At 44.4% G+C, this 25506-nt stretch overlaps 1 protein-coding gene and 1 long non-coding RNA gene across 4 annotated transcripts in view; one reads left to right on the top strand and one right to left on the bottom strand.

The window, feature by feature from the left end:
- The window catches only part of SORCS2 (sortilin related VPS10 domain containing receptor 2), a 1363792-nt gene that overhangs the window by 358369 nt on the left and 979917 nt on the right, over positions 1 to 25506 (bottom strand). The window contains exon 1 of one of the 3 annotated variants that reach the window (XM_063923934.1): positions 16612 to 16653. The exons of the other annotated variants lie outside the window; for them this stretch is intronic. Within the exon in view, the coding sequence (XP_063780004.1) occupies positions 16612 to 16644 (33 nt within the window). The 5' untranslated portion in view covers positions 16645 to 16653. Of the gene's footprint in view, positions 1 to 16611; positions 16654 to 25506 lie in introns of those variants that run through there. 3 annotated transcript variants of the gene reach the window in all.
- Positions 807 to 21496, top strand: LOC134928327 (uncharacterized). Its single transcript, XR_010177893.1, has 3 exons — positions 807 to 900; positions 14751 to 14850; positions 21224 to 21496. It is a non-coding gene; the product is annotated as an uncharacterized LOC134928327 (long non-coding RNA).

Genomic DNA, 25506 nt, shown 5'->3' with positions numbered 1-25506 from the left:
CAAAGGCTGTCTATGATGTTATCCAGTCACATGATCAGCCTACTGAGGTGGAGTATTTCAACTTGCTTGCATTTAGTCACTGCTATTTGTCAATCTATCAATGTACAGAATCTACCTATCATCAATTTCTTTATATCTATATATTTATCCATTTAGTATTATTTACTAATATCATTTACATTTAAATAGGCTAACCATACCGTGATATGTAATATGTGCAGATTCTGTGTCGCTAATGGCTGACCCTTTTATGCCAAGCAGGTAAATACTAACATAAGTGACATCACAAAGGCTGTGTATAATGTTAGCCAGTCACATGATCAGCCTGACATACATTTCAACTTACAGTACCTGCATTTGATCACCGCTATTTAGCAATCTTTAGTATAATGTATATATTTTTTTATCTACCTATCTTATATTCCTAACATTCAAGTTATATTAAGCTACCGTAAAAAAGTGATATGTCATATATGCAGGTACAGCTAATAACTGACCGTTTTATACCAAGGAGTGACATACCAAACCTCAGTGACATCACAAATACTGTCTGTGATGCTAGCCAGTCACATGATCAGCCTACTGAGGCGATAAATTACAACTTGCCAGCACTTGATCACAGTCTATCAATGTATAGCATCTATCTATCTATCTATCTATCTATCTATCTATCTATCTATCTATCTATCTACAATGTCTTTCTATGTACATATCCATATTATTTTCCAATGACATTTCTGTTTAAATAAGCTAATCATACCGACTGACAGTTCTATAGCAAGCAGTGACATCCTGATCCTCAGGTGACATCACAAAGGCTGTCTATGATGTTATCCAGTCACATGATCAGCCTACTGAGGTGGAATATTTCAACTTGCCGGCATTTTGTCACTGCTATTTGTCAGTATCTGCTTATCATCATTCTCTTTATATATACTGTATATCTGTTTAGTATTATTTTCTAATTACATTTACATTTAAATAAGCTAACCATACTGTGATTGTGTTTATATGTCATCCTTAGGTTCAACTGTGTGGTGAGGGACAGGATTTGCTTCTGTTTGTTCACATATTTTATGATTGGCACGCACAAGCACTGGTCACTGGTTTTGCCAATTACATTGTCCATAAATATTTTCAACTGGTCCTGGACCACCAATCCAAGACACCCCTGTAAGTGCCTCCAGGTACCATAGGATACCACGGCACATAGTTTGGGAACACTGAACTAAAATGTACTCAAACTACTGATCCACTTAACCACGTGCCTGGCGTAGTTGCGCCGTTTGTGACCACACCAGGCTGTGCAGTAACTGACCAGGTCTCAAACAATCACAAAGGGACCTCCTGGCCCCCCTGCATCCCTGCACTCTCCCCAGGGCCATCTTAACAACAGAGTAGGCCCCTGGGCACAGCAATTTACTGGGCCCCCTACCCATCCTCCAACGGTAGGGGTGGGGGTTGCTATCAGCGGCAGCTTTGATGTCCCGCAGGCGGTAGGGGGTGTTCTATCTTCCGCTCAGCATGTAGGACCTGGAGCAGTCATTTCTGCTAATTGCTCCTTTACTGCACAGATGGGACTAAACTGTAGAAGGGGGCATTGGGCTGAATGAAGAAGCCCTAGTACATGACTTCCAGGGTGGTAGGGGGTGTTTAATACGTAGGGGAGGGGTAGATAGTGGGGGTGGTCTTCAGTATGCCGAATGTCGGGATCCCGGCGCACAGTATACCGGCATCCCGACACCCAGCATACCGACATCTCTGGAGGAAGAATAAAATAGCGTGGCACGCGTAGCGCGCTACCGTGCCCGCAAGGGGCTCCTTTGCGCTCGCCACAGTGTCGGTATGCCGGCGGTCGGACTCCCGGCACCGGTATGCTGGTCGCCGGGAGCCCGGCCGCCGGCATACCATACTACACCCGATAGTGGAGTGGGCTTAATAGTTATTTTCTAGTGGGAGGGCAGCTTGCTTGACTGCAGATATCTCAAGTTCCTGAAGATTAATTTCTTAGCTTTGAAATGGATAAAAAAAATCTAGAGAGTACCACCTTTCAGAAGGTTCTAGGGACTTGGGGATCAGAGTTCAGGAGCCAGAGCAATTCACCAATGAATATCTAAAACTGCATATTAGGCGTGTGGAGCTGGAGCAGGGACCAGCTGCTTGAAGGCTGATATTTCTGGTTCTGGGCATAGTAGATACAAGCTGCCAGTGTCCACTGAAATGGGAGAGTCACAGCTTTTGGAGTATACCCTCAGAAAAACTCTAAATCAGACAGAACTTGAGATATCTGGCTGGGAGGAGCAATTAACAGGCTTGGATGGGGACCACTGCTTTCAAGTCGGATATCTCCAGTTCCCCAGGGCCGATTTAAAAAAATCTGGTACTCCTGGAAAGAGGGGACCCTCAGTTATCAGGCTAGGGCCCTTATACACATGGTGCCCTTGGGCAAGAGCCCATTGAGCCCATACGAAAAGACGGCCCTGACTCTCCCCCAATGTCTGCTGCCAATCACTGCTGATCAGTCAGTACAGCAGGTCCCCCCTCTGTGCAGCTGCCCAGGAATTGTAAATGAACCCCCTCCTCCTAAGACCCCAGTGTGTACCTAGCGGCTGGGGAAAACAAAGACCCAACGGTCACAGTGCATTCGGAAAGTATTCACCGCGCTTCACTTTTTCCATATTTTATGTTCCAAACTGGAATAAATTCATTTTTTCCCTCAAAATTCTACACACACAATACCCCATAATGACAACATTAAAAAAGTTTTTTTTAAGATTTTTGCAAATTTATTATAAATAAAAAACTAAGAAATCACATGTACATAAGTATTCACAACCTTTGCTCAATACTTTATTGATGCACCTTTGGCAGCAATTACAGCCTCAAGTCTTTTTGAATATGATTCCACAAGCTTGGTACACCTATATTTGGGCAGTTTCACCCATTCCTCTTTGCAGCACCTCTCAAGCTCCATCAGGTTGGATGGGAAGCATCGGTGCACAGCCATTTTCAGATCACTCCAGAGATGTTCAATGGAATTCAAGTCTGGGCTCTGGCTGGGCCACTCAAGGACATTCACAGAGTTGTCCTGAAGCCACTCCTTTGATATCTTGGCTGTGTGCTTAGGGTCGTTGTCCTGCTGGAAGATGGACCTTCCCCCTAGTCTGAGGTCAAGAGCGCTCTGGAGCAGGTTTTCATCCAGGATGTTTCTGTAGATTGCTGCATTCATCTTTCCCTCTATCCTGACTAGTCTCCCAGTTCCTGCCGCTGAAAAACATCCCCACAGCATGATGCTGCCACCACCGTGCTTCACTGTAGAGATGGTATTGGGCTGGGGATGAGCGGTGCCTGGTTACCTACAAACATGACGCCAGGCATTCACGCCAAAGAGTTCAATCTTTGTCTCATCAGACCAGAGAATTTTGTTTCTCAGAGTCCTTCAGGTGCATTTTGGCAAACTGCAGGCGGGCTGCCATGTGGTTTTTACTAAGGTGTGGCTTCCGTTTGGCCACTCTACCATACAGGCCTGATTGGTGGATTGCTGCAGAGATGGTTGTCCTTCTGGATGGTTCTCCTCTCTCCACAGAGGAATGCTGTAGCTCTGACAGAGTGACCATTGGGTTCTTGGTCACCTCCCTGACTAGGTCCCTTCTCCCTCGATCGCTCAGTTTAGACGGCCAGCCAGCTCTAAGAATCCTGGTGATTCTGAACTTCTTCCATTTCAAGGATGATGGAGACCACTGTGCTCATTGGGACCTTCAAAGCAGCAGATATTTTTCTGTACGCTTCCCCAGATTTGTGCCTCGAGACAATCCTGTCTCAGAGGTCTACAGACAATTCCTTTGACTTCATGCTTGGTTTGTGCTCAGACATGCACTGTCAAGTGTGGGACCTTATATAGACAGGTGTGTGCCTTTCCAAATCATGTCCAATCAACTGAATTTTCCACAGGTGGACTCCAATTAAGCTGTAGGAATATCTCAAGGATGATCAGTGGAAACAGGATGCACCTGAGCACAATTTTGAGCTTCATGGCAAAGGCAATAAATACTTATGTACATGTGATTTCTTAGTTTTTTATTTTTAATAAATTTGCAAAAAGCTAAAAAAAAAAAATCACGTTGTCATTATGGGGTATTGTGTGTAGAATTTTGAGGGAAAGAAATTAATTTATTCCATTTTGGAATAAGGCTGTAACATAACAAAATGTGGAAAAAGTGAAGCGCTGTGAATACTTTCCGGATGCACTGTATCTGTCTGTCTGTCTATCTATCTGTCTGTCTGTCTAAAGCTGTCTATAGTAGCCAATCACAAGATCAGTCCACTAATATGATAGATTTAAACTTGCCTGCATTTCATCACTGTTATACTGTATATAAATCTTTCAACCCACAGTACAAATCTATCTATCTATCATTATATTCTTAGTACATTTCAGTTGAATTAAGCTTACTATAAGCAGTGATATATCATATCTGCAGATACAGCTAATAAATGACAGTTCTACACCAAGCAGCGACATACCAAACCTCAGTGACATCACAAATATGGTCCATGATGCTAGCCAGTCACATGATCAACCCACTAAGTGATACATTTCAGTTTGCCTGTATTTATTCACTGCTATCTGTCAAGCTAACCATACTGTGATATGTCAGGGATACGGTCATTAGGTCGACCACTGTTGGTCGACATGCATTAGGTCGACATTGTCACTAGGTCGACATGGAAAAGGGTCGACATGCGTTTTCCAATTTTTTTTTACTTTCTCATACTTTACGATCCACGTGGACTACGATTGGGAATAGTAACCTTGCCTGAAGCATGGCGAGTGCACTAATTGGGGTTCTCTGTCACTTTACGATGAAAACGACACCCAAAAAAGTTTTTCAAAAACGTATGTCTACCTTTTTCCATGTCAACCTAATGACTGTGTCGACCTATTTCAGGTGTTGACCTAGTCACTGTCGACCAATAGTGGTCGACCTAATGCATGTCGACCCTATGACCTCATACCCAAATGTCATATCCCCAGATACTGTATGGCCAAGAGGTGTTATACCATGCCGAGCGACAAAGGCAGTCTATGATGATAACTAGCCACATCATCAGCACACCAAGATGATAAACTTCTACTTGCATACATTTGATCACCGCCAGTGCTATTTTCCAGCAGGAACCTCTCATTAACTATGACATAATCAGGAACGTTGTTCCTGAACCTGTCCTGGGACAATATGTATTTGCTGCTGCAGTCAGTGGGAAGGTGAAGTTGAAAGCTGTATGGCGACAGGTGAGTACTATACAGTGAGTTCAGCAACAGTCCCGCTCCAGCCCTCTAACTGGCTGCCACCCTGTCACTCACACACAGTCATCATGTTGTGAAAGTCAGACTGGCAGCCAATCAAAGGGCAGGGGGCATACTGAGTGATGGAACTATACTGCAAGAGACAAATCAGAGTGTCTTCTGGCGAGAATAAGGGTTCTGCACCAAGGGGGTCATTCCGAGTTGATCACACGTAGCAACTTTTTGCTGCCCGTGTGATCAACTAAACGCCGCCTATGGGGGAGTGTGTTTCTGCATAGCCTGCGAACGCTTGTGCAGCCCTGCTATGCAAAAAAAGTTTCCTGTAAAAGACGACCAGGGTAAGAGTCACTTACCCTGTGCGATCGATCCAGCGATGCAGGTCCCGGAATTGACGTCAGACATCCGCCCTCCAAAACGCCTGGACACGCCTGTGTTGGACTAACCACTTCCCGAAAACGGTGAGTTGCCGCCCGGTTTCGCTTTCCTCCTGTCAATCCGGGCAACAACGCGCCTGCGCAATGCGGCCGCCGCGCATGTGCAGTTCCGAACCGATCGCACGTCTGCGAGGAAGCGCAGTGTGCAATCGGGTCGGAATGACCCCCCCCAAGTGTGCAGTGGACCTGGGAAAAAAGGATGCTGGTGCTGATAGATGAACCATTGGTTGGCAAAGTGCTATGAATAATTCCTGAACAGAAGTGATAAGACCTCTAAAAGAGGTCTTCTCCTGCAGCAGCTACTTTCCCCTTTAAAGCTGAAAAAACTTACCGGTACTCAGATGACCTCGGAGTAGAGGCTTATCAGTAATAACTAATAAGGTACCATTGGAGTTTATACACTATATAGACAAAAGTGATTGGACCCCTCTCCCCGCCGTGCAAGCGCAATGGAGTGCTCCTGCAGCAGACAAGTGTTCGTGAACATATAAAATGGGTAGAGGGGCACTGATTAGATCATTTGCTAATGAAATGGCTTGCTGGAAGGTGTTAACCGAGTTTGAAAAGGGGATCAGCATTGGCTGTGCAATTTCACATTTCCAGGGCGATGCTGGACTGGTATACAGAAAATTCAGTAATCCGGATGGACTGACCAGCTCAGAGTCTAGATCTTAACCCCACTGAGAACTTCTGGGACTAATTGGAGCAACGGATGCGTTCTACTCCAACTCGACCTTCTTCAGTGTTGCAGTCACAAGTCCAGGAACTTGTGGACAGTTTGCCAAGAAGGGTATCTGCAGTAATCACTGCATGTGGTGGACCTACCAAGTACTGACATCAATAAAATCTTGTTGATCTATTTGTTGTCAGTGTCCAAACACTTTTGCCTACATGGTGTAGGAAGGCGACAGGTCACTAGCCAAGTCTCATAAAATGACAAACTACTGGACGATACACCAAAGACATTCAATAATCCCCGGATTACAAACACACCATAATTTCAGTTTCACATGTTAAAAACAAATCATATTTTTGTGAAGGATGAGAATTACAGCAATATATTATATGAGTGCTCTGAAGTGTTTTGCGGCAACAAGTATAATAGGAGGGTTTGTAGTACTTAATTACATTATGGGTTACATCAAACATAGTTACATTTGATGATTTATTATATCTTTTGTAAAGGTAGAATAGCAGGAAATAAATACAGTAAAAAAACAGCGCTGCAAGAATAAAGATAAATATATATAATGAACATGCTGCAGGTACGCTAAAAAACAACAAATAAATGTCATGAATTACCAATGCACAGTGTAAGATAAATGAGTCACAAAACCATACAACATATATATACTGTATATATATATATATATATAATGCCAATTTTTATGTGTATATACCTAGACAATACATGTCCATAGCAATGAAAACCATAAAAAATCTATTGAATACTAAAATGATGAATATAGAACCAGTGTCGGACTGGGGCAGGTAGGGCCCACCGGGGGAATGCAGTGGTAGGGGCCCATGTTTAGGGGTGTGGCCAGTCTCTAGAGGGGGGGTGCCCAGTCACCACATTGGTTTGCCTAACAATTTTGCAAGTGTTGGCCCCCGAGATAAATATATACAGTAAATACTGTAGTGCATGCAAGATAATGTACTAGATTAGTATCAGCACAGTCTGGAACCTAATCCCTAGAGGAGGGGTTGGGCCCCTCCGGCAGTAGGGCCCACAGGTGGTTTCCCCTGTACCCCTGTGGGCCAGTCCAACCCTGTATAGAACCCTCTGTAACAACTAAATATGTTCAGTAGAATAAGATTTTGAATAACTGAAAATGTTACACAATTCAAAGTTATACAGTAGTTTGTGCATGTTACCCAACATTATTAGATTTCTGTATATATACAGATGACGCAGGTGGGGGTAAGCGGTGTGTCTAGGAGCGCCTGTGCTCTCAGCCCGCTGCCGAGCGGACACAGACGCTCCCATTCAAAGTGAATGGGAGCGTGCGTGACTATGACACATGCGTGTCCCGATTCCCAATGCGGCGCACCTAGTTGCAGACGGAGCCACGATTAGCGTGGCTCCATTTGTATTTGATATACGTTCAAGATCCCGGCTACCAGGATCCCAGCAGGCGAAATACCAATGCTGAAATCCTGACAGCTGGGATTCCGAAGCTAAGTATAGCCAGTAGGGTTAGGATTTGGCTGCGGGAAGGGGGTTGAGCTTTAGGCACCACCCGGGTGGTAGGGTTAGGCTGAGGTGGGGGGATGGGGGGGTGTTTGTGAGGGTTAGGTTGCGGGGAGGGGGGGTTAGATTTAGGCACTAAGGGGGGAGGTTAGGTACTAAGGGGGAGGGTTAGGGTTCAGCTGCGGAAAGGGGGGGTAGGTTTAGGCACTAAGGGGGGAGATTAGGGTTAGGCTGTGGTAAAGGAGGGTTAGGGGGTAGGTAGAATACTTACCTCGCCCCTGTCGGGTTCATGGCTGTCGGGATGCCAGCGTCAGTATTGTGACCACCAGCTTCCCATCAGTCGGGAACGCATGCCGATCCCATATATTTATGTCCTTCCATTTTTCATTAGTGTGTGAAAAAAACACACAGGCCCTTCGCTTTCTAGAAATGTTATTATGAATTGTACATGTCTAATTATTAGAGGAGTTGTACCCCTGCATGGTGTGGGTAAAACAAGCATGAAGTCACTATATGATATGGCATTTAGCAATACTTTTTGTTTTAATACTATTTACTGTTTTTATAAATCTCTGATCACTCAACTCTCTCAGTGGCTCTCACTTTCTATAAAGGTCCTGTTTATTAGAATTGTAGAAGATGCTGGCGCTATATAAGTAAATGTTAATAAATAATTGGTGATTGCTTTATGTAAAAGTTAGTGACACATGAGGATTGTATTGTAATCCCCAGAATGAGAGCTAGCGAAGGACAAGAGCCTGTAGCATTCACAACATTTGCTATGACAGCCTTAGACAACCTATAGATTGTAAGCTTGCGAGCAGGGCCTTCCTACCTCTATGTCTGTCTGTTTTTACCCAGTTTTGTTCTATTACTGTTGTTCTAATTGTAAAGCGCAACGGAATATGCTGCGCTATATAATAAACTTAATAAATAAATAAATAATGGGGGTAATTCAGATCTGATCGCAGCAGCAAATTTGTTAGCAGTTGGGCAAAACCATGTGCACTGCAGGGGGGCAGATATAACATTTGCAGAGAGATTTAGATTTAAGTGGGTTATTTTGTTTCTGTGCAGGGTAAACACTGGCTGCTTTATTTTTACACTGCAAATTAGATTGCAGATTGAACACACCACACCCAAATCTAACTCTCTCTGCACATGTTATATCTGTCCCCCTGCAGTACACATGGGCCCTCATTCCGAGTTGTTCGCTCTGTAAATTTCTTCGCATCGCAGCGATTTTCCGCTTATTGCGCATGCGCAATGTTCGCACTGCGACTGCGCCAAGTAAATTTGCTATGCAGTTAGGTTTTTTACTCACGGCATTACAAGGTTTTTTCTTCGTTCTGGTGATCGTAATGTGATTGACAGGAAGTGGGTGTTTCTGGGCGGAAACTGGCCGTTTTATGGGTGTGTGTGAAAAAACGCTACCGGGTGTGTTTGTGACGTCAAACCAGGAACGAAACTGACTGAACTGATCGCAGATGCCGAGTAAGTGTCGAGCTACTCAGAAACTGCTAAGAAGTGTCTATTCGCAATTCTGCTAATCTTTCGTTCGCAATTTTACTATGCTAAGATTCACTCCCAGTAGGCGGCGGCTTAGCGTGTGCAAAGCTGCTAAAAGCAGCTTGCGAGCGAACAACTCGGAATGAAGGCCATGGTTTTGCCCAACTGCTAACAAATTTGCTGCTGCGATCAACTCTGAATTAGGCCCAATATCGGCACGATTTTCTGTATCAGAACAACAAATTGGGCTGATCCAGAGGCGTCACTCACCTAAAGTACACCCAGTGTGGTTGAAAAAGGGGTGTGGCTTTGTGGGAGGGGGCGAGACTAAGTGTCCCAACCCCCGTTTTCATCACTCTGGGAGTCCGGGAGATGCGGGCTGACCTCGGAGACTGGCGTGCCTGCAGTGCTGCCTTCTACACAGGAGCCGGGTTGCTGCATGTAATGTTACAGTGCAGCTCTCAGCTCCTGTTACTGAGCAGGAGCCAGATTTTGGTGTCACCCCTCGGCAGGTGACAATCGGGTGCGGGCCGCACCACCTTGTGACGCTACTGCGCTGATCGTCTAATGCATACCTGCGATTGCACACTCTTGCAGGTCACATGTGACATTTTCTGGTTGGCCATGCTGCACGGCCAACCGGAAGATATCGTGTGCGACCCGGTGCAGTGTAATGAAGGGCGGAACGAGATGACGTTCCGTTGTTCATTACATTGTGTAATGTGTACCGGCAGTCTGCTATCGCCCGGGGCAAAGGGAAATCGCTCCAACCATCGGCACGATGGCCAGTCGTCTCCGGCCTTACAGTCATCCCCCTATTTCTTATATACGAATAAGGTTCAGGAATCATGGCTTTGGGGTTCTCTAGATGCAAAAGAGTAGTAAAAAGCCAATCACATTTCCCCCCCACTGGCTACTTATCACTAGCTGGTGGTGAAGAGGAGTCCCAGATATTCAAATGAAAGAAATATTGTCGCTTGGCTTCAGTATTCCATAATGCATGGATGGGTTGTTTTTACTTTTCATGTTTTTTTAAGACTAGAAATATCAACTGGAACAAAAAATTAGAAAGGGAATTTTGTGAGAAATACTTAAGTAAAAATTCCAGTAGTGGAACATGCCAAACTTCTCGGCCAAATGCAGAATGAGGTATGCAGCATGAATTTGCTGACTGTGCCTCTATCAGGGAGATTTATCAAACATTTAGGAGAGACAAAGTAGAGAAACTGCCCATAGAAACCAATCACCTTCAGTTTATAAAATTGCAAAGTCTGATTGGTTGCTATGGGCAACTTCACTATCTCTCTCGAAGGTTTGATACATCTCCCCTATGTGTGAAACTATTCATAAGATTTTGTTAACTATAAGACCGCAAGCGTTTCAATTGGACTTGTACTCCAACACAGTCCTGCTCCTCCTCTATTGTTTAAAACTGATTTAAGAGAAAGAAACTCCGTCCCTTCTAGTATTTTTTTTCAAGCCTGCTCTCTTATATATTGAGGGATTGTTGGAAAGCTGGACACGATTCCCTATATAAACAGTTGAGTTATTACTTTACCTAATTAACATACAAGCTTTACATTCAGTGGTTGGATTTATTTTCCCAGTAATAGTTTTATTCCACCTAAATTCTGGCCAACAAAAAAAAAAATTATCCGGCAGATAAAAAAAAGGTAATTTGTCATAACTGTAGCGGAGGAAGCTCTGGGTTCTGCCAGAAAATAATCTGAAAGGTCAGAGCTGGAGTCAGACAAGATGCCGCAGCGCGAGATATTTTCTGCAAATCCAGACATTTGATATTTTCTTTGCTTATTTTATTTATTTTAGATAAAATGTTAAGCAAGAACTGTGTCAACTGACAGAGAAGATTAAGAACATTTTATAATTTAGAAATCATAATGATGTTCTCTATACTTTTGCTTATTTTTTATCCCAATATTTTGGAATCTCAAAGTAGATACTTTAAATCTATTTATACTGATCTTCACAAATTAATGAAAACATGGTAATTAATATTTTACCAGTGGGGTAAGGTTAGAGATCTGTCCGTACACATGGAGCTTTTCATACATGCCCATGACACTCACAAGTCAGGGTGATTCCCTCCCCAATACACCATGGGCCCTCATTCCGAGTTGTTCGCTCGGTAATTTTCTTCGCATCGCAGCGATTTTCCGCTAATTGCGTATGCGCAATGTTCACACTGCGACTGCGCCAAGTAAATTTGCTAAGAAGTTTGGTATTTTACTCACGGCATTACGAGGTTTTTCCTTCGTTCTGGTGATCGTAATGTGATTGACAGGAAGTGGGTGTTTCTGGGCGGAAACTGGCCGTTTTATGGGTGTGTGCGAAAAAACGCTACCGTTTCTGGGAAAAACGCGGGAGTGGCTGGAGAAACGGAGGAGTGTCTGGGCGAACGCTGGGTGTGTTTGTGACGTCAAACCAGGAACGAAACTGACTGAACTGATCGCAGTGGCAGAGTAAGTCTCGAGCTACTCAGAAACTGCAAAGAAATTTCTATTCGCAATAAAGAGAATCACTTCTGCACATGCATTCTCTATGCAAAAACTCACCATCTGCATCCATGCAGAGAGATCCGTGCCACTCCAAATCAGCCCCTTAATGTCACAATTTTGTGAGAGTAGGAGTGGTGACAAATATCACACAATAATCATTTAAATTGTATATCTGTAGATTATTTCAAATTCAGGGCCTGATTCAGCATGGATCGCACATTTTTTCTAATGGGCAAAACCATGTGCACTGCAGGTGGGCCAGATGTAACATGTGCAGAGAGAGTTGGATTTGGGTGGGGTGTGTTCAAACTGAAATCTAAATTGCAGTGTAAAAATAAAGCAGCCAGTATTTACCCTGCACCCAAACACTATAACCCACCTAAAACTTGCTCTCTCTGCACATGTTATCTATCTGCCCTACCTGCAGTGCAACATGGTTTTGCCCATTAGAGAAAGATTTTGCTCTTGCGATCCATGCTGACTCAGGCCCTCAGTCACTTAAAAATGGACAAACCAGTGTGAGCATGGACAACTTTCTTGAACTTGAACAATAATTTTTTGTTTTACTTAATCTGAAATTCAACAAACTCTGGCAGAGGTTTTTTTTGTAACTCAGGGGCAGATGTATTAAACCTGGATAATTAATATAGCTGTGATAAAGCAGTGATAAGTACAAGGTGATAATGCACCAGCCAGTGACCTCCAATATGTAAATTGGCAGTTAGGAGCTGATTGGCTGGTGCATTCTCACCTTGTACTTATCACTGCTTTATCACCACAAAACAGCTCTCCACTGTATGTAGACATAAGAGGTTGTTCACAGATACAGCATTCAGATCGCAAATGCCGGATCCCACCCAGTAAAAGAAACGTGTCCTTACCGGGTGGGATCCGGCATTTGCTCCCCTCTGCAGGCTTTCCGACCCGGCAATATACCGGGTCGGTTGCCATAGCAGCGGGGGGGCGCAGCAGCAGCAGTGGCGGTGGTGGAGGCGGCGCTGGGAGATGAGCTCATCTCCTGCGCCGCCTCTCCCTATGCTGTGAATGGGAACCGTGTCGCATCGACGCGGCTCCCATTCACACTGCACCTGACCCGGTATTCAACCCAGTAATTATCCTTCTTTTATACCGGGTTGAATTACCGGGTCAGGCGACCCGCTAATTCCGGCAGAGTGCTTTCACATCGCACACTGACCCGTGTCGACACGGCAATATGCCGTGTCGATACCGGGTTATTTGTGCGATGTGAAAGGGGTAAGAGTTAACAAAAACAAACTCCCTTTCCTTACATTGTTTAGGGCATACTTGCCTACTTTTGAAAAAGCATTTCAGGGAGATGTGAAAGTGACGCCTATCAGCACGGACGTGTACTGCTACATCTGAGAGGCGTGTCATAAACATGACATATCCAAATGTAAATGAGCCCCAAAGTTTGTAAGATCTACTTGTTGAAGAGAATACTCTTATATTTTGCAGGATTTGTTTGTGTATTGTGCTTTACAAGAGGTTCCATATACTGTAAGTGGCCACGAGAAACTTTATTTAAAATGCATGTAGCCATAGGGATCATTGTGTATTATAATTTATAACCAATGCAGGGAAAGGGCAGTGATGTTCCATTTGAATATATGTATCTGTGATTTATTTTAACCCCCAAAGAATGTAACAGCTGCACAATTTATTTATTTATTTATTAACAGTTTCTTATATAGCGCAGCAAATTCCGTTGCGCTTTACAATGGGGATAAGGTGCAATCAGGGAGATTGCTGGACTATTCAGGGAGTCAGGGAGATTGCTTCTATTTCAGGGAGTCTCCTGCAGAATTAGGGACCGTAGGCAAGTATGGTTTAGGGCAGGGGTGGGGAACCTCCGGCCCGCGAGCCGTATAAGGCCTGTAAAGCCGTTTGCTCCGGGCCACCCGCTTGTGTCAGTGAGACACGCTGCCACTCAGTCCGGCGGCAGCGTGTCTCACCTGTCAGGACAGGGAGGAGAGCGCAGCTATGTCTGGCGGCTGCGTGTAGGACTTCAAACCAGCCGCCGGTTCGTGAGCCAATCAGAGCTCGCGGATCGTCAGCCAATCAGGAGCCGCCGCTGCCGGTCCACGAGCTCTGATTGGCTCACGAACCGGCGGCTGGTTTGAAGTCCTACACGCCGCCGCCCGACATAGCCGCGCTCTCCTCCCTGTCCTGACCCCCGAGACATGCCGCCGCATGGAAGAGCAGCAGCAGCAGCAGCAGCAGCGGCAAGCAGCACAGTGGGGTGGGGGGGGGCACTGTGGGGGCATTTGTGTATCTGGCACTGCACTATTGGGGGCATATGTGTATCATGTCCCATTTTAATTGGCCACACCCATTTTTTGGGCGCACACAGTACCTCTAAGGGGCAGACCTACTGGGGGGCAGGGTAATTTTTTAAGTTGAGAATTTTTGTATGGCCCCCGAAGGATTTTATAAATATCCAAATGGCCCTTGGTAGAAAAAAGGTTACCCACCCTTGGTTTAGGGGCTTATTGATCAATAAAAGAAGAGATCTAAGTCCATCAAACAGTTCTATTTTCACGGGTCTTAAGTCTATTCAGCAGGGCGCCAAGCTGACGATGGATAACGTAAAGCATGGGGAAGCTATCTATCGCCTATTAACCAGTCCAATAGGCTGTCCTCTTATTACTAACTCATGGTGGTGATAGCAGAACTGATACACAGGGAAACCTGTTTTAGTACTGAAGTAAAGTATTTTTTCCTTCTCTGTATTAAATGATGTATTTATTTTTAATTCCATTGGTTTACAGAAAATGCTACTGGAAGCCACACTGCGGGCCTCCAGCAAGTGTGACCTTGCGATGCCAGTTCACACGTGTGCAGAAGGAACTCGTACATGCCAGTGAAGTGGTAAGTCTTTTATTATGTTAAATGGTATCCGTTTGGATGGTCGACCATGTTATGGTTGACAGTCATTAGGTCGATCAATATTGGTCGACATGGACACCTGGTCGACACATGAAAATGGTCGACACATGACATGTCTACATATGAAAAGGTCGACGTGGCTTTAAAAAAATAAAATTTCTAAATATTTCATACTTTACCATCCATGTGGACGATTGGGAATAATAACCTGGGACGCTGTACACTAATTGGGGTTCCTGGTCATGTTACGGAAAAAATGACACAAAAAACAGTTAAAAAATCCACGTCAACCTTTTCTTGTGTTGACCTGTCATGTGTCGACCATTAGTCCACGTCGACCATGTCAATGTCGACCAATAGTGGTCGACCTAATGACTGTCGACCTTAACATGGTCGACCATTCATACCAGAACCATGTTAAATTATATCTCCCACCATCATGTTTTTGGCGGGCCAGGTTAACAATGTGACAGACAGAGATCCAGTTCCAGCCTCAACAAAAATAGACCAATCAATTCAATTGTATTTCTCTATTCCTCGCAAAATTATATAGATTTTATACTTTTACATATGTCTGGAGACATTGGGGCTGATAGTGTAGGGGTGTACACGCCCAGACAGCACTGGCTACACCCACACAGGTTACACACACATGGCACTGGCCACACCCACACATCACTGGCCACACCCACACAGAACTCGTCACAACGTCTCTCACAATAGGCTCTTGATCCAGACCTGAAAGAACTGACTTTAGTTGAGGACGTTTGCCCAATTTTCTAGGGTTGGGAGCTACTGCAAGTGCCCGCTGAGGTAAGGGCCTCTCTTTATCTATTCTATAACCACATCTTGATAAATATACCCCTTAGCCCCTGAAATATCCCACAATATTGCATAGGCATGGATGCTGTTTTGTAATGAAGGCTTAGGCCAGAAGCATGGAAACATACTGCCGGAGAAGCTAATCGAGAAACATAATTGTAAATTGGTTTCTAATTGAATGCTCTGGTTCCTGTATCAGGGAGCAGTATTACAGCAAAGCTTCAGAGCAAGAGGCAGGGGGCTGTTCAGCTGCAACAACTTAACGTGACAATCTATGTCTGCTGTAAGGCTGCGGTTTATTTGTAATACTATGGATGAAGGCACACCTCTGATATTAGTCTCAGTTTGAGAAAAGCGTTTAAACATGATTTCTTACTTCCCATAAAACCAAGAATAACTACGTGACTGGAAGGGAAATGAAAAATGTGTTATTTTTTTGGAAGCATATTTCCACGCAGCCAAGCTTTCTGTGTGAACGCTAGTGTCGTTTATAGCTAATATATATATATATATATATAAAAACACACACAGGCACACACACATATAGACATACAGCGTACAGTACATATATATATATATATATATATATATATCTATAGATGTATATCAATGGATGGATAGATAGATAGATAGATAGATAGATAGATAGATAGATAGATAGATAGATAGATAGATAGATAGATAGATAATGTGAGTAGATCAGTGTAGGGGTGACCTCTCCTGGGGTAGATGGGCACCTCCAAACACAAAACAGCAAGGAAAACAGCACACCAGTCCGGGGTTTTCCTTCAATCTGGCTGTGGCTAGTTTTTTAGTGAAGAATAAAAATGCAAAACATAAAAATAAATCCTAGCATGTTTGGACATTAACTAAACAAAATAAATTCCCTCTTTCAGACATAGGCATATGCACTGTACTTACAGTCAGCAAATCACAGTGTCTCACAACAGGCATGAGTCCCGTTTCCCCAGGTAGTGCGACCCTGAGCAAAGCCCTAACAAAGCTTATATCAGCCTCTTACAGGTGGAGGTACTAATTAGCCAGCTCTGAGGCTGAAAGATTAAAAGCCCAGAAATGGGCCTCATGGGCAGAGCCCTCTCCTCTCTACATACCCCTAGGACTTCTTAACCCCTTTTTACTAAAAGCCCAAACTCTAATCAAGTCTGATTTGCGGAACTTTTTAAGCAGTTTGTGCTAGTGTAGCTCCTTTGTGGGATAGGGCCAGACAGGCTACCCTTCACACATGGGGTGTGCCTTGGGGCGCACATGACCCTGTCGCTAGGTCACCTGGTGGCTGGTGGCCTTCCTTGGAACACCCCTGGTAGGTGCTAACCACTGTATACCTGGAATACTCTACAAGCCCTATCGTTTTGCACATAGACATTTACAAAAATGAAGAATGCCAAATAAGTCTACTTCTTTAAAAACTACAAATTCTGCTCTTACCAAATGAATTATTTAAGTTACTCTGAGAGACAGCAGTGCGATGAAAACTTGCCAACATTAACAATCCCAGCACAAAGTGGTTTTAATGTCGATTTAGCAGAGCTCTAAAGAGGATTGGTGTAAAAATGGATACATTGAAACAAATGAAAAACCCTTCCACATAATTAAAAGTAAATTAAAAGGTCTCTACATAACCAGAGAACAGAAAACGACTCTTTGTCTTGCTTTAGAGAAAGGTACATACAGAAAATGTGCTTAATAAGCAGCGGGCAAGAGCTGAGACAAACGGAAATACTGTCTCACAGCAATCTGTGTGCCGGAGCGCTCACTGATGCTAAATAAGTAGAGCCGGTTGAAATCCTTGTTGTCCTTCATTCATTTCCCTTTCTCTTTCCCCATACAGTCATTTCATCCCCCGTCTTTCACCCTGTACCCCATAAGTTACACACCTCATTATGGTGAAGATATGGAGCCTTTGAAATTAGGGCTAAATAATATTTTTTTCTCTTTTGAACAAATATAATCACTGTTCCTGTGGAAGATTGAATAATTATGTTTAGAACAACGCCTCTATGCAAACTTCATCTTGGTTGTCCCATCTTTGTATCCGTTGCCTCAGTGATATCATATCCATAGATGGTTGGTATGATAAGGTGTATAGGGGTAGATTTATTAAGCTCGGTGAAGTTATAAATTGGAAGGTGATAAAGGATCAGCCAGTCAGCTCCTAAAGGGGGGTACACACGGAGAGATCCGTGCTTAAAATCTAAGCAATCTTGCTAGATTGCTTAGATTTTAAGCACGGATCTGCCGTGTGTATGCCCTCCAGCGATAGCGATGCGCGGCCCCGCGCATCGCTATCGCCGATGCTAGATTGAGCTGCATGCAGGCTCAATCTAGCGGGTCGCTCACTTCACCGTTGTGTGAAGTGAGCGGCCCCCCGTCGGCTTTCCCCCTCGCTCAGCACATCGCGCTGTGCTGAGCGGGGTGAGAGATGTGTGCTGAGCGGTCTGTGTTAAGATCGCTCAGCACACATCTCTCCTGTCAGTACCCCCCTTAACTGTCATTTTTCAAACCCAGCCTGTGATATGGTAGTTAGGATCTGATTGGCTGGTCCTTTATCACCTTCCACTTTATTACTTCACCGAGCTTAATAAATCTGCCCCACAATAAGGAGGTGTAATTGGTGGTGCTGCCTCCCAGGGTCAAGGCTGGGGGCAGGGGCGATTGTAGAGAGAAGGGGGGCACGTGTGCAGGATCAGATCGGGCCCCTTCCTTGCGGTCAGCGCAGGAGACTCTGGCTTTGTACCAGGGTCTACCACGCACACAAAGATCTCCAGGAACATGGCTCCTGCTTCTTATTCCCGGGAATATCTGTAATGCGCATTGGAAAATGGACGCAGCACTAAATTCCCCGTGATTTTTGTCCATAGCACAGTCTGACGTGGGACTTATGATAGGTAATTATATTATATGGGTGCAGGGTGTACTGTGTGGGTCCCCCTTGACCCAGGGGTCCGTGTGCATGACACACCTTGAACCCATTATAGATATGCAGCTTCCATTATAGGTATCCAGTTTCCATCTTTCTACTCCCCGCACTTGTTTAGTGACATAATGATGTTACATGTTCCAGGGGAAAGGGGCGCCTGCGTCCTAGTACAATACTGGCTATAAAGCAATAAAGAGTGATGGGTCTTTGTTATATCGCTCTATTGATGTCATCGAAGCGATGGTTGTTGGCAAATAGAAGTTTGATCCTTTCCTCACAATCTCTTGACAACTTCATCTTGTGTATAACTGGGATATAATGCTGTGATTCTGAGATTGTGTGGGCAAGTTAGAAACCTCGGAAGACGGCAGTAAGCCAACACTGGAAGCATTCTCCTGTCTGTATTTATGTTTGTGTGCACGTTTTCACCGCATTTCAGGGCCAGCTCAGGAACTACTACTGAGGCAATGGCTATAGGCCCAACAGAGATAAAAGGCCCAATCAGCATATTGGTATGCCAAGAGGATTATCAGCCATCTGTGAGAACTTTTTCACTTGCAAAGACACCAAGTTGATTTTTATTTTCTCTCCTTTCCTGGTAAATTGGGTTTTCTTGTGGTAAATTGTTGGAATAAAAGGTTTGAGGGAATGGAGAGAGAGAAAGAGAATTACAACAGCAGCAAGTTCATCCAGCCTCAGGCCAAAGTCCCTCTGGTAGAATTTGAATAGGATTCCTGGAAGGCAGTTTATGTAAAACATTTATGCTTTTCATATGCCTGACTTATGCTGTATGCATATATTTTCAGTTTATTGGAAATACCCTTCTAAAATTACCAAACATGGTCGTAATCCATTGGACAGGGGGGGTTATTCCGAGTTGATTGCTAGCTGCATTTGTTCACAGCGCAGCAATTAGGCTAAAAAACGGCAATTCTGCGCATGCGTATGCGGCGCAATGGGCACGTGTGTCGTACGGGCACAATGAACGATGTAGTTTTGCACAAGGTCTAGCAAAGCAGTTCAGTCGCACTGGTGGCCGCAGAGTGATTGACATGAAGTGGGCGTTTCTGGGTGTCAACTGACCGTTTTCAGGGAGTGTTCGGAAAAATGCAGGCGTGCCAGGAAAAACGCAGGCGTGGCTGGGCGAACGCTGGGCGGGTTTGTGACGTCAAAACAGGAACTGAACAGTCTGAAGTGATCACAAGCGCTGAGTAGGTTTTGAGCTACTCTGAAACTGCACAAAAAAACTTTGTAGCCGCTCTCCGAACCATTCGTTCGCACTTCTGCTAAGCTAAAATACACTCCCAGTGGGCGGTGGCATAGCGTTTGCACGGCTGCTAAAAACTGCTAGCGAGCGATCAACTTGGAATGACCCCCAGGGTCACTGGACACTGCACAAAGTTTACGAGTTACATGGGTGATCCTGGATGGTTTGCGTGGCGTACATCAATGCGCCCGCTTTTCATTCTCGGATGACGTCACTGAAACAAGACGCGTGGCCAGTTGCGCAGAGAGGCAGTGACATCTGAAGAGAGGAGTAAGTATGTCATAAATGCAACCACTTTGTCAAATAAAACTTCTCAGTTTGTGGCCTAATGTATACTGTTTGATTTAGTCTCATTTGCTACTTAGGAATGCAGAAAGAAATGTGCGTCATCGCAGGAAAAACAAAATAAGCCCCAATTAAAGTATAGGACAGGAGCTGAAAACCTACAGATTTGTTCTCACTAACCTGTCCGGAAATTGGGATTATTTGGTGCACCACAAACAATTACACTCGTGCCAAGCGTCCCATCGCTCAGTATTTTTTTTGTTACTTAATTTGCATCTGCTTTGCTCTGCTAGTGCAATAAAAGCTTGTACCCTGTACACCACTACTGCTACAGCAGTGCGACAAGGATTTAAATCTTTGAAAAAAGGCAAGAGGCCGGAGACTGATATAACTTGTGGGGGAGGGGGGCTGCCACTGGCTGTGCTGCCTGGTCTGGATGAAGAGGAAAGGAGAGAGGGCCCCTCTTGGCACATGTGCACAAGTGGCGGTTTGACTGCGCATGTGCAAATCCCAGGCTTCTATGGACTGCAACGGCTGCTGCCTATAGAAGCTAGCTAGGGCTGTCGATCAGGCAGGGAGTGGCTTCCTACAGGAAGCCAGCTTTCTGCTAATTGCAGTCTGGTCTGGCAGTCCCGGAGGGAGGAAACACCAATGGGACTGCCTCCCTTGCAGGTGACTTTCAGGTAGAGCTTCCAATAGGAAGCCACTGCCAGTCACAGTGTATCCAGTGAAGTAACGGACTGCAACTGGTTCATTGCAGTGGCGGATTTTACTGGAGGGTGGGGTGGGGGGCTGCAGCCATGTGACCCACAGGTAAAATACGCCACTGGAATAACCCTTATGTCCAAAACCCACTGGAGATATGTATAAACTGAATTACACAAATATTCTATTCGCTTATCTCTATTCACCACTAATGTACTGCTGTAATGGATGGACACAGCCTTTATCAGTAGAATTTACTATTATTACACATGCACGGCTCGCTCTACAATTTCTGCCAACCAGAAGACCTTTAATATATGTTATTTTTCTTTTAACAGACGCTGAATTGGAATTTATTTCCATTTGCTTGGTTTCATTTAGGTCTTTCACCACGTCAAGTGTTTGCACGGTGACAACTGAGAAAAAACTATTACAAAGGTCCCTAGGACATGATGCAGGAAAGCCGAGGGAACAGTGCTACCACACGAAAAATATACACAGCAAATTAGACTGGGATGGCAACTTTAATAAAAATCATGGCTGGGTTGCGCAGTGAAACCACTGTGCCCTCAGGAGGAATCCACTCTGATTGATTAAACCTCCCAAAAGAATATGAAGAACTGATTTCAATTTAACTACGTCTTCTAAGTTTCACAATTTGACATTTGTACAAAAGATCAGCGGGAGCTGAGTGCGGAGGATTTGGGCTAGAAGGGCTTTGGTCGAGATACCATTCTCATAATTATTAGGCTGCACTATCAGAATGTTTTGGATAATTTTTTTATTATAGAAATTTAGATAAGTGTGTTATTATAGCTAGGATAACATAGAGATAGCAAGCCTGGAGTGGAGTGGGTGTCTGAGTCATCCAGAATAACCCTTTCATTATGTTTCGGCAGGATGTGGGTTGACAGTTGAGTCTGGGATCAGTGGTGGAACTGATGTTGCAATGGGTGCAATCTGCTATGTGGCCTGGAGGAGAGGAGAGAGTCATAGCCTCCCCAGACAGAGGCGTCTCTTTGAAGGATAACCGGTCCGGCACTTGTGAGACCTGCAGCGCGACCCAATAGGGGGGAGGGGGGGCTTTGCTGGGAGGGGCGTGTCTTCTCTGTCCCCGTCGCTGTGCTGCGAAAGAAGACTGGTGTGCTGCAGTGGCTTCGACGGGAGGGGGCATGGCTTCTCGGTCCCCGTCGCTGGTCTGCCAGCTCTTACACTGTTTGGATTGCAAAATTTGAAAATCGAAATCCGTCCGATTATCGAACGACTGCACATGTGTAGCGCTCGCTTCCGCACATATGAGGGGAAATAGCGTCAGAAATTGCATACAGATCGTATTCGGAATGCAGGCGCTGTTTGACTGACAGAAAGCCGGCGTTTCTGGGCGGAAACCTGCTGTTTTCTGGGTGTGTTTGAAAAAGCGCAGGCGTGCCCAGGCGTTTTTAAGGAGGGCCTCTGACATCAGTGATGACCCCTTCCAGCCTCTTGCGTTGCCAGAATTGTGGACGACCTTGTCTGGTGCAGATAGGAAAAATCTTCAATGTAACAGAAATTGCGTCTGGTTTTGCGATAAGAATGCACATTGTGATGTATTTGTAATTTCTGCAATGGGCGTTTTTTCTCTCTTTCTGGGTGGCTTTTTAGCAGAAACTGCAATCCTGACTGAGTGAGGTTCCATATGCCATCTTGAGTGGAGTGTGGACATGTGACATGTCCAGACTGACTCTGCAGGCTTTCCTTGGTAGTAAATATGCGTATACAGTATGATTAAAAATAAAACAAGAGATTACATGGCTTGTTTTATTAATTATTATATTATATTAAACTGACAATCGCCAAATGAGTTACACCTGCATAACCAAACCATGATGATATTATAATAGGGAGGGGAGGGTCAGGAGCAGATTTAGGGGCGAGGGTGCCCCTAGGCACAACAGTAATGGTCGCCCCCCCCTACCTACCTAATTTTATTATTTTCATTTGATGATAGCCAATTTAACAGAATAATAATAAAAGCCACTATGACATTTTTTATTATGTATACATAACTAAAGTAGGACAACTCACAGAGGGCAGTATGTGCATGTGCTGCCCGTTTACACTCCATTGAAGATGGCATATGGTACAATACAGTGGAAATATTTTGCAGTTACTGATACTTTTTTGGGCTGACAGTACCAACGCAAGCATCCAAGTGCTGCCCCCATACAAGTGCCGCCCCTAGGCATGTGCCTCAATGCCTAATGGGAAATTTGCCATAGGGGGGAGGGAGTTATTACTGTTGTGCCTAGGGGCAGCCTGACCTCTAAATTCGCCCCTGGGTATGCAACTATATAATCTGAGTCAGGGGTCCTATAAGCCGCAATTGCATATGGACAAATGAAAAGAGGCTTCTAGACCATTGATAAAGCAAGTTATACCCCTTTCAGACCACCACCTATGAACACAGATTATTGGGACATGAGCGCGCATAACCCGTGTTCAGGTGCGGTCTGAAAGGTGCCATGGGAAAAATACCGGGTCGAGTGACCCGGTATTTCAACCCTGGTCGCGAGCAGGGATGAACTCGTGTTTAACCTGGCTCACTGTGCGGTGTGAACGTGCGCCGAGTCGCTGCGACCCGTTTCCCATTCACTGTGTGTGTATGGGCGGCGCTTGGAGATCTGGATAACATTAAAATTTATCACACCTATTACAGTAGCCACCAATATTATTATTATTATTATTATTATAATTATTGTTTATTTATATGTAAATTTATATTTCGTTTGTTACTCTACTCTAACGAGTCATAAAATGTCACCCATGTTCCTCCAGGCTTCAATTAGAAACGGTGCATTTTATGTATTAATGAATGTCGGTGAACTATGCAAATATGCCTTATGCATTTTCTGAACCATTACCTTATATTAATATTTATAACTATCCCTTGTACATTGGCCTTATGTATTTGACATTTACAAAAATAAACAAAAATAATAGCTGGGTTCTGTTTTTGTGCCTTGTTAGTTTTTATGCTCAGGAAAATGAATAGTCTGGGACAGAAAGGCTGAATATTATCCAATTAGCTACAGAGCTATAGATGTATTAGCCTAATACCTTTCTGTGCTTTTTTTTTAGATAGTGGTTGGAATTTTTCCCTAGTCCTTCTTTATATTTGTCTTATCAGCAGGAAGAGTGTGGGAGATTGTATTACCTGCCTTTACCAACAGCTATATAGACGTTATTTCAAAGTAGACAGTGTTAGAACACAGTAAATCCCTTTTTATGTGAAGTGACAAAATTCCACTTTGTAAACAAACCCCTTGAACTCTTTCCGTGTCTTTCCGTGGTGGGTCCTGTTTTCCCTGGATCCAATCTCTGGGTCGACAAGACTTAGGGTGCATACACACGGTGAGATTCGGACTTATCCGATTCTCACCGTGCGACAGGGGGCCGGGTCGGCACTTAGCCAGTATCGCAAGCACATAATAACTGTGCTTGCGATGCTGGCTATGTGCGATTTCAATCCTGACTATCTCTTCTATAGAGATAGTCAGGATTGACTTGCCTGCACAGCCTATTTTTTCTTCCGATGCCGACCGCGCGGGGCCGCGCATCGGATCGGGATCGCAAGGTGACTGTCACCTTGCGATCTGCACTATATTTTCTTCCGATTCTGACTATATAGTCAGAATCGGAAGAAAATATCTTACCGTGTGTACACACCTTAAGGTCAACACTGTCTAGGTCGACCACTATTGGTCGACAGTAAGTAGGTTGACATAGTTTCTAGGTCGACATGGACTCTAGGTCGACATGTACTAGGTCGACATGACAAACGTTCAACATGAGCTTTTCACATCTTTTTCTTAATTTTTTTTACTTTTTCATACTTTACGATCCACGTGGACTACAATTGGGAATGGTAACCTGTGCCAAGCGCAGCGGTAGCAGAGCGAGGCACTTTGCCCGAAGCATGGCGAGCAAAGCGAGCCATGAGACGGGACACGGTGCACTAATTGGGGTTCCTGGTCACTCTACGAAGAAAACAACACCAAAAGAATGTAAAAATTTAATGTCTACCTTTTTTCATGTCGACCTAGTACATGTCAACCTAGAGTCCCTGTTGACCTAGAAAACATGTCGAGCTACTTACTGTCGATCAATAGTGGTCGACCTAGACACTGTCGACCTAAGTCTATTCTATCTAACATACCACACTCGTTTTCCCAACCTCCGCTACAGGAACAATTCCTGTACAATCCACGAGAGTAATCGTGCATTTGTTCATTTTATTTCAGTAAGCTTTTATTTGTGTTACATGGGGATGTAATATTTTTTTCCTCCTAAAACATTGTTTCTTTCTGTCGCTTTTATTTTTTTAAAGGTAAGGTGGAAATGTAAAAATTGAAAGTCCAAACTGAATATGAACCTATAAACCATGAGTCTTCAACCTGTGACCCTCCAGCTGCTGTGAAACTACACATCCCAGCATGCCCTGCCACAGTTTTGCTATTAAGGTATGCTAAAACTGAGGCAGGGCATGCTGGGATGTGTAGTTCCACAGCAACTGGAGGGCTGCAGGTTGAAGACCCATGCAAAACCTTACCATTCCTTGGTCCATGACCAAGGGTGGGTCTAC

The sequence above is a fragment of the Pseudophryne corroboree genome, chromosome 1 (assembly GCF_028390025.1).
Source record: "Pseudophryne corroboree isolate aPseCor3 chromosome 1, aPseCor3.hap2, whole genome shotgun sequence".
Lineage (NCBI taxonomy): Eukaryota > Metazoa > Chordata > Amphibia > Anura > Myobatrachidae > Pseudophryne > Pseudophryne corroboree.
Note: the sequence above shows the minus strand (reverse complement) of the source record. Positions and strands in the feature narration are given on the sequence as shown.